The following is a 14,418-nucleotide window of genomic DNA, read 5'->3' as shown; positions in this document are numbered from 1 at the left end:
TCACTATGGAAAAGGAAATGACCGACAGCTAGTTGCAAGCTGAAGCACAACTCCAGAATGGCCAAGACCTCGCGTACTCCATATAAATGTTTGCTTGCAATCAATTAGGTTGTCGATTTAGTCTTGTGTTACCGTGACTTGAAGGTCAAAGCGGTGTAACAACAACTTCATTTATCTCCCTGCCATCCTCTTCATAAAGTACATTACGTTCTGTACAAGAGCAGTCACTGAACGAGAGGTCGGTCTACCTAATCACTCAATGAACGCCTTCCGCAGAGAGCTCAATCAGATCGCTAGGCTACAACGTATTCGAAACCGTCTTTAATATCGAGGACCATAACTGCAGCTACTCTAGGACGCTAGACCCCAAATGCAGATATCTGGCTACCATATCGTCAACCTATTGTCGAGATTAGGAGATACCCTTTGTATGGTGGAGACAATAAAGTCTGGCGGCGCTTTTTATAACATTTGTTCATATCAATGGAAAGTTACTAATGCTGCAAGCCAAGTAAAGTGTACTTCAGGTAACGCTTTGTCAATACTGGGCCAACTTTGAACTAGGATTCATGCATCATGGCTTCGTTATCCTCCGCTGTATAGCAGCCAGTATCATATCCCACTAGCATAGATTACATGCTATTCCTTGCCCAATCGTCAGAAATTGAACTCATCTCAAGCCAGCATCAGCCTCTATAGAAACCCCTGAGGTATACAAGGGTGCTGATTGAATTCTCAATTTGAAAGCAGTGAGTATGGATTGAGACATGGAGACGGCTCTGCAGCGTGAAAGCCCTCGATCAATGTTCGACAGCATAACCGGCCTTCAAAGGTTAGGAGATGAGGCTTGTATTTTTCCAAAGATCGCTTGCTGGATGGGGTGAGAGCCAGCTGGTGAAGTCTGGAGCGAGAGGGTATATTGGCAGCATAAAAAAGACATAGGAGCATTGCTAGGATTGATAGAATATGACCTGTGAGTTTGATCCTTCCATCCTTTCGTCGGCATAAGAGACGACCCGGTCCTTGAACTCATCAAGATCAAACTGCGTTACCCAACCATGCTCCTGAAGGGCTTGTACGGCATACATGATCCAAGTCACACAGCTTTGCTGCGGATGCGTATTCTTTACCGGTAAAGATATAGAATGGAACAAGTCATCGAGTTGGGCAAACGTGACATCCTCTGGCACTTCTCCGATAACGATACACCCAAGCGGTTTGACGTTTTCATCTGCCTTGACATTTTCCTCGGCTCGGAGCCACCAAGTCATGGTAGGGTTGTGCATGCGAAAAGTAACTGGATTGATCTCGGATACATCGGTAGCAGAGAAGGCGTGGTAGTCTCGTTCCTCGTGACCATCGGGCATGATGATGATGCCCCAGTGATATGCCGCATAGCCAAAGACTCGCCGCTTGTCCCCGCGAGAGAAGTCACCCCGATCATACAATGCTACAGCGACTTGCTGTACCATGGCGAAGAACTGCGCTTATCAGTGCCCAAGTACCACGATACTGCGCGGGGACTAACCAATTGAACAGTTCATCCGAAGCCTGAAAGCTCTAGGAAACACGATCGGCCTTGCCAGAACACGACGCGGACCGGTTGAAACTCGATGTCCTGGTGCCAGGCCAGGTTTTCTTAATGACCAGTTTCGCAATCCACGGGGTTTGCCTTCATTAACAAGAGATTGGGCTGGAGTTTAGGCGCGCGATATATGAAACCGATCATCTTGGAATTTCTCCGCGCCCAACGTTCAAAGTGGAGTGACGATCGACATCGCTTGCAACCAAGATTCGTCGAGAGCATACACGTGATCTGAAGCGAGCACCAATGAGGCAAGGGACAGTTCACAGAGGGCTGGAAAAGAGAAAACAGAGTGGGCTTGTATAAAAGTGCCGTGGACATACAAAGCAGAAGACGGCAATTTCGTAAACGTCCGATTGCTGCCCCATTACGAGACAGCAACGTGCACTGTAAGCTTATTGGCGTAAGGCATTGGCTCAGACCAGGCGGAGTGGATTTTATGCACCTTCTCTCTGGAGACTTACGATATAGGATTTTCAGCCAGGGCATAGCCTCATGCAGTCATCCAGATCAGCTCAACAAGGTTGGTTCGGAGTCCCGGATAAATAACTCTATCCACTGAGCTTACTCGCTCTGAGGATTCTCGCATTCTGGCGTCACCTACTAACGTCGGCTTACTTTATCTCACGCGATACATTACTTACAGGATCCCTTTGCAGCTGCCTATTCTCGTTCTCAACATGAATACCTCATGTAAGTCTGCCCCATTGTAGCAGCGGCCGTAAGGGTGTCCTGGTATAGGCTGTTCGTTTCTGCCAGTATTGAAGGGAGTCCATTCTGAGCGGGGCCCCGGTCAATCCACTCACTCTGATTGGATTTGGGCTTGAAACTTGATTGAGCGATGCGGAGAACGGCAAGGGTCATGGTAGTGAGAGCCACCATGTAAAGACAAAGGGCTGCTTACTCTGGAGGGATTGGGAACTGGCCGAATACTACGTGGCCTGACAGAACATGCATAACGCTGTAACTTTCGTTTAGCCAAAACATGCCAATGAATAAAGTATAAAGAGTCGCCTTGTTCCCAACAAATTGAGATATCAGACAACAAATCAACTCAATCATCAAAGTAGTCCATTACCAAAACAGACTTCACTCATCATGCACTTCTCAACTCTTCTCGCTGGCCTCGCCACTTTCTCTACGGCTGTAACCGCCACCCCTACGGAAAAGCCTCACGTCGGCGTCGCCATCCTCACCGTCAACGAACCAGAGGACAGTACTCTTCCTCTCAACGTCCCTCTCGGCGTTCTCACCCACCAGAAGAACAACAAGCTCACAGAGCTGGAGTTTGTTAACGTCTACTCTACTGTGAAGGGTGTCAAGCCTCCCAAGATGGACCAGATTAGATGCCAGATGTACAAGGATCAGTATGGCACTGTGCCTATCACCAAGGATCTCACTGCAGAAAATGGTGTTGTTAGCAAGAAGCCCATCTACCTTGGATGGGTTCTCTGCCGTGTCAAGGCGCAGAAGTAGGCTGCAGTAGTTGGAGTCATTTGGATGTTTTATTTGTCTCATCATGTGATAGGCGGAGCATTGAACATTGAATACAGGATCAAGTGTAATGACATGTGCTTCAATTTGGTGGTAGTCAGCATTATGAAAGACCCTATAGCTGCATTTTTATACGAGGCTACCCGGTGAACCTCCATCTCACCGAAGAGTAATGATAATATCAGTAGTCGTCTCCGTCTCCGTTGACAAAGTAGTCGTGAACCTCGTTACACCAAGACTCAAACAAGCATCGTAATACTCATCTGCAGAACCGCAGTACGTAGCATACTCGGGTGTCTGGGTAGGAAAAACGGTAGTAGCCGCGTCATCGTCATCACGAGGGGCAACGTTTCTCGTGACTGGCATGACATGTTCGGCGACAATAATACCTCGGACAATACGACGTTTGCGAACCTCCGTCACGGTACTAATGTTTTGGTTAGGACATGGTACAAGAATATGGCTGATCATACATACACTGTTGCTGGACTGACAGTAACGACGTTGAGGTCTGAACATTCTTCTTCACGAACGTTGAGGGGAGGTTCCCCATCTGGAGAGGTTATGCCGGAAACACAGGCGCCTATGGTTGGAACAGTAGTTGGCTTGGTTGTAGAGGCGTCCATAGTGGTTGAAAGGATTTCGGAGGTAATATCACCATTTGTTGAAGTTTGTGGAACATCTTTCGTGGAAGCGCTGGTCCCGGGCTCAGTTGACATGTCTGAGCTGGTTGTTGTCTCCGAACTATCAGTCCACATGGGTGTCTCATCGGATATATTCTGCGATGTAGTAGAGCCGTCACCGTCGGTAACGGTGTCTGAGGTGACGTCAGATGATGCCGCATCCGAAGTTGATGCTGTCTCAGGGAATCCTTCTTCTGATACAGAAGACGACCGTACCTCCTCTACCCCAGAGCTGTCTGCTGCTGAAGACCCCGGAGGAATCGAAGGACGACGACAGTGGTGAGACCGTAGTTGTAAATAGACAAGCCAGGCGATGAAGAGGTCATCGTTCCAAAGGGGACTGTTGCAGTGTCGGTGCTTCCGGTCGTTGAGGAGCTTGACGTAGTGAAAGCCTCGACTGATGTGGAATCGGCTGACGATGCAGAGAGGGTTTGGGATTGACCTGGTGCCTCCCCTGTTGAGGTGACATCCTCTGTCGGTTCAGTAAGATCAGAGCTGCTTGTCCACGAGGTATCAAGACCAAGTAATCTGCCATTCTGACACTGTTCAACTACAGAATTGTCAGCACCGAACGGATAGAGTCAAGTATAACATACCTTCATAGACCGACAGATCAACTGGTACGCAACCCGGTGGCCCCGAAGAAAACGTGATGTAGACTTTCCCATTAGAATCCTGACAGAACCCAGCTTGACCTCCAGGCAGCTTAGCATTGGTGAACTGAAGACCGCCGCCCGAAGACAAAAATGTCTTTGTGACGCCATCGCTGGGTGCTTGACCTTGTCCAGAGAGCTCTTTAAACTCTTCGCCAGCGTAGTATATGGGTATAACACCTTCAAGGAGCTGATAATCCGAGAGGGTAAAGACAGCAGCGAAGGTACAGACTCCCGGATTTTCGTTGCCAACGAAGCCGCCAGTAGCTCTTCTGCTCAGATCGCGTTTGTCATTTTCGGGAAGGGATATGAGGAAGATGATTGATCGAACAGCTGGCTCGGTACCAATGCTTGATGCTGAGGCAGTGTTTGACGACGAGGTCAATTCCGCTTCAACACTGCTTATTGGGACGATTGTAGTGCCATCCGTGGACTCGGTGCCAGATTGAGGTTCAGTTGACTGGTCGTCCACGAGCTGCGTTTCAAAAGCTGAAGAGCTTGTATCTTCTATGCTGTTAGCTCTTCTAAAAGTTTGATGGAGAAGATATACCAGTACTTATTTGAGTCGTGACGGATGAAGCATTATCGGCAGCTGTCACGTCTAAAGTTGGTGCCAGGCTGGAGTACTTGGTTGCTTCGCCAATCTCTGTCAAGTTTGAGGAAGCCTGCATGGGGACAAGGTAGGTTGACACATAGGTAATGCACCAAGTTTCCAATTTCACTGATGCCAGTTGTTTCGCGGCAGCATTGTTAAACGCTGCAAGGAAAGTGGCGATGACCCCCTGGTGCTTCATGGTCGTCGAGTTTGTCGTGTTCAAAGAAGTGAAGAGGAACGGCATGAATTTGGGGAAGCTGGGAGTAAAGAGTCAACCGGAGCAATTGAACCAGATGTCTCATTCTGCGAAATTGTTTAAGCAACGAATAATTACGATACTATTAAATGTCTTTGTTGGTTGTCATCAGACAGTTTGCTGCGGGGAGAATGTACACTCAGCTCGCCATGAAACGCCACAGCAAAGGCAATTATTCAACTTGGACCCGAACTCCCTCTATTGATTTCAGCCGATCCATCAACCAACAACCACTTTCTAGGGAGGCTATCGATATTGCGTGCGATGGTGCTTCTGGCTGTAAATGGCTGGGGTCCAATTGCACTTCGATCGTCAACAACATCCAGTAGCGTAATTGGTTTAGTGGTAAAATTCTCCGTTGCCATTCGAGCAGCGTCGGGGAGCCCAGGGTTCGATTCCCTGATTACGCATTACCATCATTGAACCTCTAAAACTTCTCTTTTGCTGGTTGCAATTCATTTTTGTGGTGCTTTGGGTGTGAAATTTATTTTCAGCGGTGTTACGTGGTTTTGCCTTTGTTGGTTGGAAGAAAGACTTTGGCGGGGCTAAATTACATGGCGTTATGGCGTCTTAGAGTATGCAACCCACTGAATTGAATAGCTACTGTGCTGAGACTCAGCATCATGAAAATAAATGTTGTACACTACCTAATAGCTTTAGGCAAATTCTTGTCTGTGACTATCCAATAGTAGATTAAATAATCCTGGATATGTCTTTGAACATATTTTTTATAGAGGATCTTTCTGTCGTCGATCATTAGAATCACCAAGGTGGAAAATTAGACGGTTCGTGGAAGAAATAAACGTACTGCACAAAGACTGCCTTTGGGTAAAGCTCCTTTTCCCTTGGCTGTTTGGTAGGCGAGAGCAATGAGACGCCGCGTACGTTCCTCGGATACAGGGACGTTCCTTGCATGAAAATATTGTTTGATAATGTTGACAGTAGACATAGTGATTTCTGTTGTGTTTTAGTGTACTTCTTAAAGATAGGAAATCAAGAAGAAGGCTTTGAGAGAATAACATACCGGTTTATACCCTTTCAACTGTTCATAATGGTCAATCTCTTACTGATCTAAAAATTAGTCCAACATTCTTTCTCATTGGCATGATTTCGTTGAAGGCGCGTTTGTTTCAGGTCGACGGACTTCACAACCAACATGCATAAGAGCTCCTTGAACATACGATTTGTCCTGCCAGCATGATTTACAGACTTTATTCAGTCTCCAGAATTCAACTAACAATAGAAGCAATACTCCGTTATCCAAGAGGAAGCGATGACTGGCACGCGCCAACTTCGCTTTGGTGCATACGCCCCAGTCTGTCGATTTGCCGCAAGCGCTTGCACTGAGGAGTCTGTAAACTTATGGAATCATCACGGACTTAGCGGTATTTACCTACATAACCAACTTCACGCGCTCAAAGGCTCAAATTGTAACGGCAAAGTCGGCCACGGCTTCCTACCTTCTTGCTCATCTTCGGAACTCACCTTCTTTCACTCATGCTCCGCCTGTCATTATTTCCTTCTACGCGACGCGTGTTTCCGGCGCGCCTCCGTTCATTTGATACTCAGTGTTTTGCAACTCATCGACCTTACTCCAACGCATCCCGCAAAGCTATGTCTACGCCAACTGTCAGATATAAGTACATCGAAGAAGTCGAGGTACTTGAAGATTATCGGCCCGGAGGCTACCATCCTGTTCAGATTAATGATACTCTGCGTCATGACCGTTACCAGATAGTGCACAAACCTGGGCATGGCACATTCTCAACCGCCTGGCTTGCCCTCAACCGAAATTCATCCACCTACGTTGCAGTGAAGGTTGGAGCTTCATATGCGGATAAAAATGAAGTCGATATTCTCTCGAGGCTCGCAATGACCGGTACAGATGAAACAATGATCCCGCGAGTTCTTGACTGTTTCACTGTTAATTGGCCCAACGGATCACATCCATGTCTTATCACGACACCTGCACGATGCAGCCTCATAGATACAAAAGATTCATCTGACTGAGGCTTGTTTCAACTAGACGTGGCCAGATCTCTGGCTGTTCAAGTTATAAAAGCTGTGGCTCATGTTCACTCGCGCGTTTATGCCCATGGAGGTTAGTTTCTGATCCCTTCATCCAAACACTTACTAAAGCCACTCGCAAGATCTTCACTTGGGCAACCTATTGTTACGACTTCCAGCTTCGCTCAACAACCTGTCGATCGACCAGTTGTATGCAAAGTTCGGTGCCCCAAAGCTGAAGCCTATCGCTCGTCTAGACGGGTCTGTAGAACCTTTACCAACCGGCGTGCCTTATTATGCTGTTCTGCCTGTTTGACTTGGTTTTCCAAGTGATGATATCTCCCTATGCGATGCCAAACTCTTACTGAGTGACTTTGGTGTCGCCTTCCGGCCAGCAGATAAGACAAAATGCGAGTCCAAATGCACCCCTCGTTGTCCGCCCTCCTGAGTCGTATTTCGAACCAACAAAGCCGCTCACCTTCGAATCAGACATATGGAGCCTCAGCTGTCTGATATTTGAGTTATTTGCCCATCGCTCCCTCATTGATGGCATTATCGCCCCCCAGGACGACATCACTGCGCAACAAGTTCACCTGCAGGGTATTCCACCGCCTGAATGGTGGGACAAGTGGGACAAGCGCTCGAAATGGTTTGATAACAAAGGCCAGGCGCTCAGTAACGAGCAGGATATCTGGTCATGGGACAGACGGTTCAGACAGTGGATACAAGAGCCGAGGAAATCGGAGGGTATGGAAACCATCAACTCAGAGGAGGCGGCTGCGCTATTGGACTTACTGAAACGAATGCTTGCATGGAAGCCAGAGAATCGGCCTCAGGCGCAGCAGATATTGGAATCAGGATGGGTGAAAGAATGGGCTTTGCCAGCCTACAACAAAACCAAGCGAACTCCAGAAGTCGAAAGAGCATGAAACTTTACTTACCTGAGATATATGCTTGTAATAGAAAAGAACGATAGCAAAGGATTAATAAGCCTATCTGCACAATTGAGGATCGGTCAATTGGCATTGTCCGAACCGTTGCACCGGGTTTGGGGCAGTGAAACGCTGTGACTCTTATAGCCTTGGCATATGTCCGTATGCCCAGCCACCACGGGACCCTCGGACACCTCCATCTCCATCCCACGCATGCCGAAGTCCCTCAAAATAAGAAAAGTATCACTTGATTCCAAACCAATTCAGGCCATTATCTTATCTAATCACTTATATTCGGATTCCACGTCATCCCCGGCATTTGAATCTCTTCCGTGCGCCCCGAAACGATGATGTCAGCAAGCCCCCACACGCACCCCTGCCCAAGGCTGAGAATTCGCATTCATCACAGGGATTATGCGGCGCTTGGTGATTGTGATTGGTCAAGGTCCGAGTCTATTTTTGTGATCGACGGATTGAGGAGTTGGGATTCGTCAACGCCACGGAGCAAGCCTCGTTCTGACTACTCAGCGAGTGGCTCATGTTAAACAGGACTTACGAAGCCCGCCGGAGAAGTCAGCTTCGCTACGGAAGCCATGGGAAATCTGTCTTTAAATATGCGCTGATGTTCGGATATCCGGTGGCAATTTATCGCAGCCGCATTCGGTCCTTTTTTGCTCCTCGTTTTTTGTATGTTTTAGTTCGTTTTGCAAGCGCTCTAGTTTTCAATGGATAGTTACGACGACTTTCAGAGCACGCCAACTGGTAAAGTCTCAAAGGCGAAAAAGGGAAAGCCTGTTCACGTTTGTTCCGAATGCCAAAAGGTACGCCGTTTTGTAAGAAGATGTAGATTACCTACTAACAAAATCAGGTATACACTCGTGCTGAGCACTTAAGGTACAACTTCTCCACTTACATTTCAGATAAAGAAAGTATGCTCACTAGACAACAGGCGGCATCAGTCTTCGCACCAAGAGCCCCAGTTCGAATGCCCAGTATGTCAAAGACGCTTCCATCGCAAGGATCTGCTAGAAAGGCACTACAAACGGTGAGTTGATAAAGCTTTGCAAACACGAAACGCTCCTGACAAGAATCTACTTAAGACACGAAGAAGGAATTGATGAGCCTGTTGCTTCTGGATACATGGAGTAAACTTGCGGCAGTAAAGGCGTTTGGGGAGTCAGGCTCCGTTGTTATTAGGGTAGAGTTTCATTCAACAATCAGGAGTTGCCAACAGAGCGCATGAATCAGGCGTTCAAGAATTGATTAGACGTAATTTGTATGAGGGACGATAGAGTGGGTTAATAGTTATGGATCGAATGTTGGTTTAGAGAATAGATACACTGTATGTACAAGTCAGTCTCAACAATCTGGAATCTGATAGTGATATGTCACTTCACTTACGTCCGGAATGTCATACTATTTTCGAACGGAGTTATCTGATATAGTTATCCAAAACGCTTCATACCCCAACGGCCGGAGAGTAATTGCGAATTTGGTCTCGTGCTTGCTGCTACAAACTTTTAGCTCTTATCTCGAAGTCCAAAATGTACCTGAAATAAAATCGTTTATTGTTAAAAGAATTCAGCGACAACTTATAAGCTTCTAGAATTCAAGTAAGGCAAGAGTATCACTAGTACGTGCATCGAGCTCCCACCCGGACTTGAGCTGTTCTATCTTCAGGGTAGCACAGCCCCAGTCCTCTTCGCGTCGTATCACCCTATTGGCCACCTGCCATCGAGCAGCCCCTTCCTGTTTCAGTGCGCGCCCCTATTTTTGTATTGTAAATTTCTTTGAACAATTGTCGCATTCGGCCGTCAGACTCTATGTCCCCGATACTCGTGAATAGGCCTTTTCCAGCAGAAGCGATAGCTTTTCGGGAGAGAAGAGAAGATTCTCCTTGTTAGTCTCTGAACACAGAATCCAATATAGAAACATTTTCTGGCATACCTTATCTTGGACTTCAACAATGAGGTACATCTGTCATACTGAAGGTATATCCTTTATAGAAAGCATTATTGACACTGATTCATAGCGCATATACTATCCCAAACATGGTAGAGAAGCCAATACGCCCATACCAAGAGAAGGGGTCAGTCATTGAGGGTTTTTCTTAACTACATAAGCTTTAATGTACACCCAGATCACAGAGACTTCAGCCTTGAGGAGTATAGGTTGGAGTCATACAACAAAACGAAAACGAATATATTTACGAACCTTCTTACCAATCAATGTAGCGTGCCTTAAGTAGCTCAAGGAAGGCCCTTGGATCTGTATGTCTGCCGCCAAACTATCGATGAAACGAAACTAATTTTGACAGACTTCGTGGGACTAGCACTAGCATCTCAGTCGGCTCGAGTATCGAGGACAGGGCAGCCAACATGTGGTCGCTTCCTATGGCATTGATCTCTCAGCATTCCCCGTACCTGAAAGCAATGTCCTCGGGTTCTGTTATTTTTCCCAAACCGTATATTAACCTACCGGATGATGATTCTGCAGTATTCAACCTTTTATGGAATGGCTGTACTATGGAACTTATGATGACTTCACATCGCCGTCATCTTCGTACATTCATGCAAGATGTTGGTGTCTTGGCGATGAGCTTCTCTGCAACGAGTTCAAAAATACGCTATGGGCCGTCTGTATGAACAACACATGGAGTTTTCGATGGCCTGCGAGGATGTGGAGTATGCTTATGCGAATACGTCCCCTACTTCAAAATTGAGACAATTCTATATGATTTTGTCAAACAAACCTTCTCAGACCCGAAGAAACTGCGTGGACCTGTTGGAAATTGGGATGCAATTTGCAGAAGGATCCAGACCTTCGCATCTCATTACTCTTGAGCATCCGACAAAACTCATTCTTCAGGTGTCACCTCAAATACCTGAAAGAATATATGGATTTCGACGAAGTCAACTTCATAGCGATTACACCATCAGCTACAGAACCTATGAGATTGTCAGTCAGACAGAGGAGGAGGAACAAGAAAAAGACGTCAATGGCCAGCATAAAGAGTGAGGAAAATGCAAGTGAGAACAAATGTGAGGTGTTAGGTTAAAACTGGATCTATCTATGTGATGGGAGGAAGTGGAGGATCCTTACGACTACAAGATGTAGAAGGACAGAACCTTGGCTAATAAATCTTAGAGGCTGAGTCTCTTGATTCCAGTGTTGGAGCTCTAAGTCTCAAACAGGAATCTCCTGGAGGCAATGAATCTGAGCCAGTACAAGCTTCAGTCAGCGGTGATGATAACAAGCCGGTATGTCTGAGCCTGGAAAAGGCTACGACCTCGCTCCAGACGGTAGAGAGCAAGGAATACACCGAGGGTTATGTGTCAAGACAGAACGACTCATGCTATGAGAGAAGAGGTCTTGAGGACTTCTTCAAGAGAGAATGGACGAGGAACTGCTATATGGCATAATTTGCTGGTTCCTGTGAAAAGTGTCAGGCAAAAATGTTATCAAGCCGAGCTCAAATCCGCGGTATCGAATTATTGCAGACTTCTATTTGTTAAAACCTTTAAGTATATGCATAATCTCTAGCAGTATCCCGAAATCTCTATTTTATATCCAAGAGTCAGTCCTACTGCCTTACCTGTCTGGATGAATCATGAGGGGCACCGCAGCAATTCGGCGCCATCGTCAATATTAGAAACAAATATCTGGTAAGTCGAGATTTATGCAAATGGTGAAAATAAATCGAAGCAGTTAGGTATGCATATCTCACTTTAGCTGCTCAATATTCGCCTTACGGGTATTGCTAGTATCGCTAGAGAGTTGAGCCTGTCAGGCCAAGGTCCTCAACAAAGCCGTCGGAAATCAATGGCCCCCATTGGTTCGCAAGATTGCGAGGATGTAGCCACAGCAAATTGATATAGTCTGCGATTAATCAATACCAGGTACATACGACCAAAGCTCGTAGAAAATACGGGATCCCGTCCGCTCTCCCATAGTCAAGCTGCGAAGCGCTGGATTAGTAGTTGGGGTCGGTGACGACCAGCGAATCCCCGGTGTTGTATGTTTTTTGCCGTCCAGCCATTCCCTCTCAACCATGAGACACAACATTCGGAATGAATTCCTTTTTATCACTGTGTAGTATACAATTGCTGGTACTTTCTTCTTTATTCTTCTGGCTCTGACTCTTCTGCTGGCATCTCAACCCCAAGCCCTACTAAAAACTCCGCCACATCGGGTTTCTCGTGAGAGCATTCTAATAAATCCTCCTCATCTAGCGCTTTAGTATCCGCACCGTGACTGATGAGCAGCCTCACTGATTCCAAGCACCCATATACTATCGCATGAGCCAAAGGTGTAAGTCCATCTTCATCAACTGCAGAGACATTGGCCCCGCATTCCAATAGCCGCTTGACGGTGTGTGACGAATCTCCAATCTCAGCTGCGATGTGCAACGCTGTTTGTCCATTGGCCGCTCGAGCCTCAATGTTGTCACCGCGATCAACAAGCGACTGGATCAATGTTTCTCTGGCTCCAAAATGAGCAGCGAGGTGAAGGGGAGTATACGCTTTCGTATAACAACGCCATCTCTCCTCCTCGGCCTCAAACTCATCATAGCTCTCTTCATCGATATACGGCCATGCTTCAGCAGCTTGAAGATAAGAGTCTACCGATCTATGTGAAGCTGTCATTTTTAGAAAATCTCTGTCGTAGGGCAATGCCGGAAAGGCTGCGAGGCTTGGTGAAAGGGTTCTAGCGGCATAGCAAAGAAACGGATGAGCTCTGAGTCTCTCTTTTAGCTCGCCAGACGACTTGCATGCGCCCTCGTAGTCGCCTCTTGTCAAATACCGAAACGTTGCCCTGATGTGTCGAGCGTGGTACTTATCGCCAAACACCTCAGTTCGCAAATAGTCCATTAGTAATGGAGATCGCAACTTCATGATCTTCGTTTCAGTGTCGATGAAAGCGAAGTCAGCACAGGCGTTAGATATTTGTGTCAGAGTAAACACTGTGTTGTCTTCGTCTCTGATACCCCAGGCGATGAGAGCCTCCCATAGCATTGATGGAGTAAAGGTGTATCCGTTTTCTTCGCCGTAGACTAGGTAGTAAAGCGAGCAGAGGGTCATGTCTGAATGTTTTGAGGTTTGGATCTCGTTGGCTAGAGCTTCGCAAAAGGCCCGTGGGACATCCATGCTAGAGTTTGGTGACCAGGACTCCACCAGGCTGAGAAGAACCGTGTTCGGTTGCGATGCGATGTTAGTGAACCAACTTGGTATGATAGGAAGAAACCTAAGAGACCTTAGCGGATGTTGTCTCAGAAACGCAACGAGACCTACCGGCCATCAGCCATATCCATAAGTTTCTGGTATGGAAACAGCCTGGTATGAGAATCATCCAGGACCTCCGTACTGACAGGTGCCTCGTCAATAGCTTTCGCGTGGTATAGACTCAAATCCTGATCTGTTGCGCGAGCTGTGATCGTGCTCATACCAAAGGTGTCAATGAATGTATCGGACGGTGGACTTTGACTGGTCATCATTATTCGCAATCGAGTCTTTTTCCTCAGCAGAATTTCCATCAGTTCACGTAAACCAGCCTCATTCGAGGAGTCGACCCCATCGAGGATGATGATAATCCTATCGAACTCAGATGCTAGCATCTGCAGTATAGCCACGGTAGTTTCGGCATCTCCAAAGCCATCATCAATAGTCTCCAGAATCCGGGCTGGCAGGGTAGATTCCTCCGGAAGTTGTGATATCAACTGCCTAGTGATAGATCGCAGCGCAAGGTTGTAGTCAGCGAGGTTGTACTGCAGCTCATGCCAACCAAAATTATATACGGCGGCTCCGGTACTTGATAGGATCTGGTCATCTAAAATATGGCTCACAAGACTCGAGGTAATAAAAGTCTTGCCAGTTGCGCCTGAGTTTTGTCAGCCGGGCACGAAGAAGTATTGGAAGTAGGTGAGATACTTGGTCCATCGAGCCAAAGCACACGACCGTCACTCCCGCTCAGCCAATCCTGTGTCTTCTCATGGTCGAAAAACCACTGCGCGACCCCGGGAATACGCGCATTGCTGAGAAGTCGTTGTTGAGTGGCTGATTGATCACCCGGATTTAACCTCCGAAGCAGGGTTTTCCTGTCACCCAGTTGCATTATGAGATATCTCATGCAAGTATAAAAAAGCGGTTAGGTATTTAATAACTCAAGGTTAACTATTTATCTGATGATGCTACCTTTTTCGAATGTCCGTGGCTG

General features: G+C 46.9%; 8 protein-coding genes and 2 non-coding genes across 11 annotated transcripts; 5 read left to right on the top strand and 5 right to left on the bottom strand.

The window, feature by feature from the left end:
• Positions 1-88: 88 nt before the first annotated feature.
• Positions 89-1,916, bottom strand: FOXG_13557 (uncharacterized protein). Its single transcript, XM_018393543.1, has 2 exons — positions 1,529-1,916; positions 89-1,481 (listed from the first exon to the last, which is right to left on the bottom strand). Exon 2 carries the CDS (start codon positions 1,470-1,472, stop codon positions 951-953), a length of 522 nt encoding a protein of 173 aa, XP_018252827.1. The 5' UTR covers positions 1,473-1,481; positions 1,529-1,916; the 3' UTR covers positions 89-950.
• Positions 1,917-2,201: 285 nt separating this feature from the next.
• On the top strand, positions 2,202-3,283 carry FOXG_13556 (uncharacterized protein). The gene has a single exon (XM_018393542.1). The coding sequence runs from the start codon at positions 2,684-2,686 to the stop codon at positions 3,059-3,061; it is 378 nt and encodes a 125-aa protein (XP_018252826.1). The 5' UTR covers positions 2,202-2,683; the 3' UTR covers positions 3,062-3,283.
• FOXG_21205 (uncharacterized protein) lies at positions 3,239-3,798 on the bottom strand (the record flags this gene model as incomplete). Its single annotated transcript, XM_018401517.1, has 2 exons — positions 3,239-3,506; positions 3,557-3,798. The coding sequence occupies 2 exons, from the start codon at positions 3,796-3,798 to the stop codon at positions 3,239-3,241; spliced, it is 510 nt and encodes a 169-aa protein (XP_018252825.1).
• A 185-nt stretch (positions 3,799-3,983) lies between these two features.
• Positions 3,984-5,254, bottom strand: FOXG_13555 (uncharacterized protein; the record flags this gene model as incomplete). The annotated part of the gene is made up of 3 exons (XM_018393541.1): positions 3,984-4,312; positions 4,359-4,922; positions 4,966-5,254. The coding sequence occupies 3 exons, from the start codon at positions 5,252-5,254 to the stop codon at positions 3,984-3,986; spliced, it is 1,182 nt and encodes a 393-aa protein (XP_018252824.1).
• Positions 5,255-5,594: 340 nt separating this feature from the next.
• On the top strand, positions 5,595-5,676 carry FOXG_21204. Its single transcript has one exon. It is a non-coding gene; the product is annotated as a tRNA-Gly (tRNA).
• A 1,204-nt stretch (positions 5,677-6,880) lies between these two features.
• On the top strand, positions 6,881-8,288 carry FOXG_21203 (serine/threonine protein kinase; the record flags this gene model as incomplete). The annotated part of the gene is made up of 4 exons (XM_018401516.1): positions 6,881-7,145; positions 7,293-7,367; positions 7,417-7,534; positions 7,779-8,288. The coding sequence occupies 4 exons, from the start codon at positions 6,881-6,883 to the stop codon at positions 8,200-8,202; spliced, it is 882 nt and encodes a 293-aa protein (XP_018252823.1). The 3' UTR covers positions 8,203-8,288.
• FOXG_13554 (uncharacterized protein) lies at positions 7,345-10,182 on the bottom strand (the record flags this gene model as incomplete). The annotated part of the gene is made up of 6 exons (XM_018393540.1): positions 7,345-8,430; positions 8,762-8,882; positions 9,119-9,241; positions 9,607-9,621; positions 9,860-9,972; positions 10,153-10,182. The coding sequence occupies 6 exons, from the start codon at positions 10,180-10,182 to the stop codon at positions 8,347-8,349; spliced, it is 486 nt and encodes a 161-aa protein (XP_018252822.1). The 3' UTR covers positions 7,345-8,346.
• Positions 10,183-11,101: 919 nt separating this feature from the next.
• FOXG_13553 (uncharacterized protein) lies at positions 11,102-11,627 on the top strand (the record flags this gene model as incomplete). Its single annotated transcript, XM_018393539.1, has 2 exons — positions 11,102-11,234; positions 11,353-11,627. The coding sequence occupies 2 exons, from the start codon at positions 11,102-11,104 to the stop codon at positions 11,625-11,627; spliced, it is 408 nt and encodes a 135-aa protein (XP_018252821.1).
• Positions 11,628-12,110: 483 nt separating this feature from the next.
• FOXG_21202 lies at positions 12,111-12,227 on the top strand. Its single transcript, XR_001936421.1, has one exon. It is a non-coding gene; the product is annotated as a 5S ribosomal RNA (ribosomal RNA).
• On the bottom strand, positions 12,214-14,404 carry FOXG_13552 (uncharacterized protein). Of its 2 annotated transcripts, XM_018393537.1 has the most exons (3): positions 14,133-14,404; positions 13,497-14,082; positions 12,214-13,449 (listed from the first exon to the last, which is right to left on the bottom strand). In XM_018393537.1, the coding sequence occupies exons 1-3, from the start codon at positions 14,329-14,331 to the stop codon at positions 12,327-12,329; spliced, it is 1,908 nt and encodes a 635-aa protein (XP_018252819.1). In that variant the 5' UTR covers positions 14,332-14,404; the 3' UTR covers positions 12,214-12,326. The 2 variants fall into 2 exon arrangements, with proteins under 2 accessions (XP_018252819.1, XP_018252820.1); XM_018393538.1 differs by having other exon boundaries at positions 13,497-14,404.
• Positions 14,405-14,418: the final 14 nt, after the last annotated feature.

Source organism: Fusarium oxysporum, chromosome 12 (genome assembly GCF_000149955.1).
Source record: "Fusarium oxysporum f. sp. lycopersici 4287 chromosome 12, whole genome shotgun sequence".
Classification (NCBI taxonomy): Eukaryota; Fungi; Ascomycota; class Sordariomycetes; order Hypocreales; family Nectriaceae; genus Fusarium; species Fusarium oxysporum.
The sequence above is the reverse complement of the archived record's forward strand: the minus strand, read 5'-3'. Positions and strand labels throughout refer to the sequence as shown.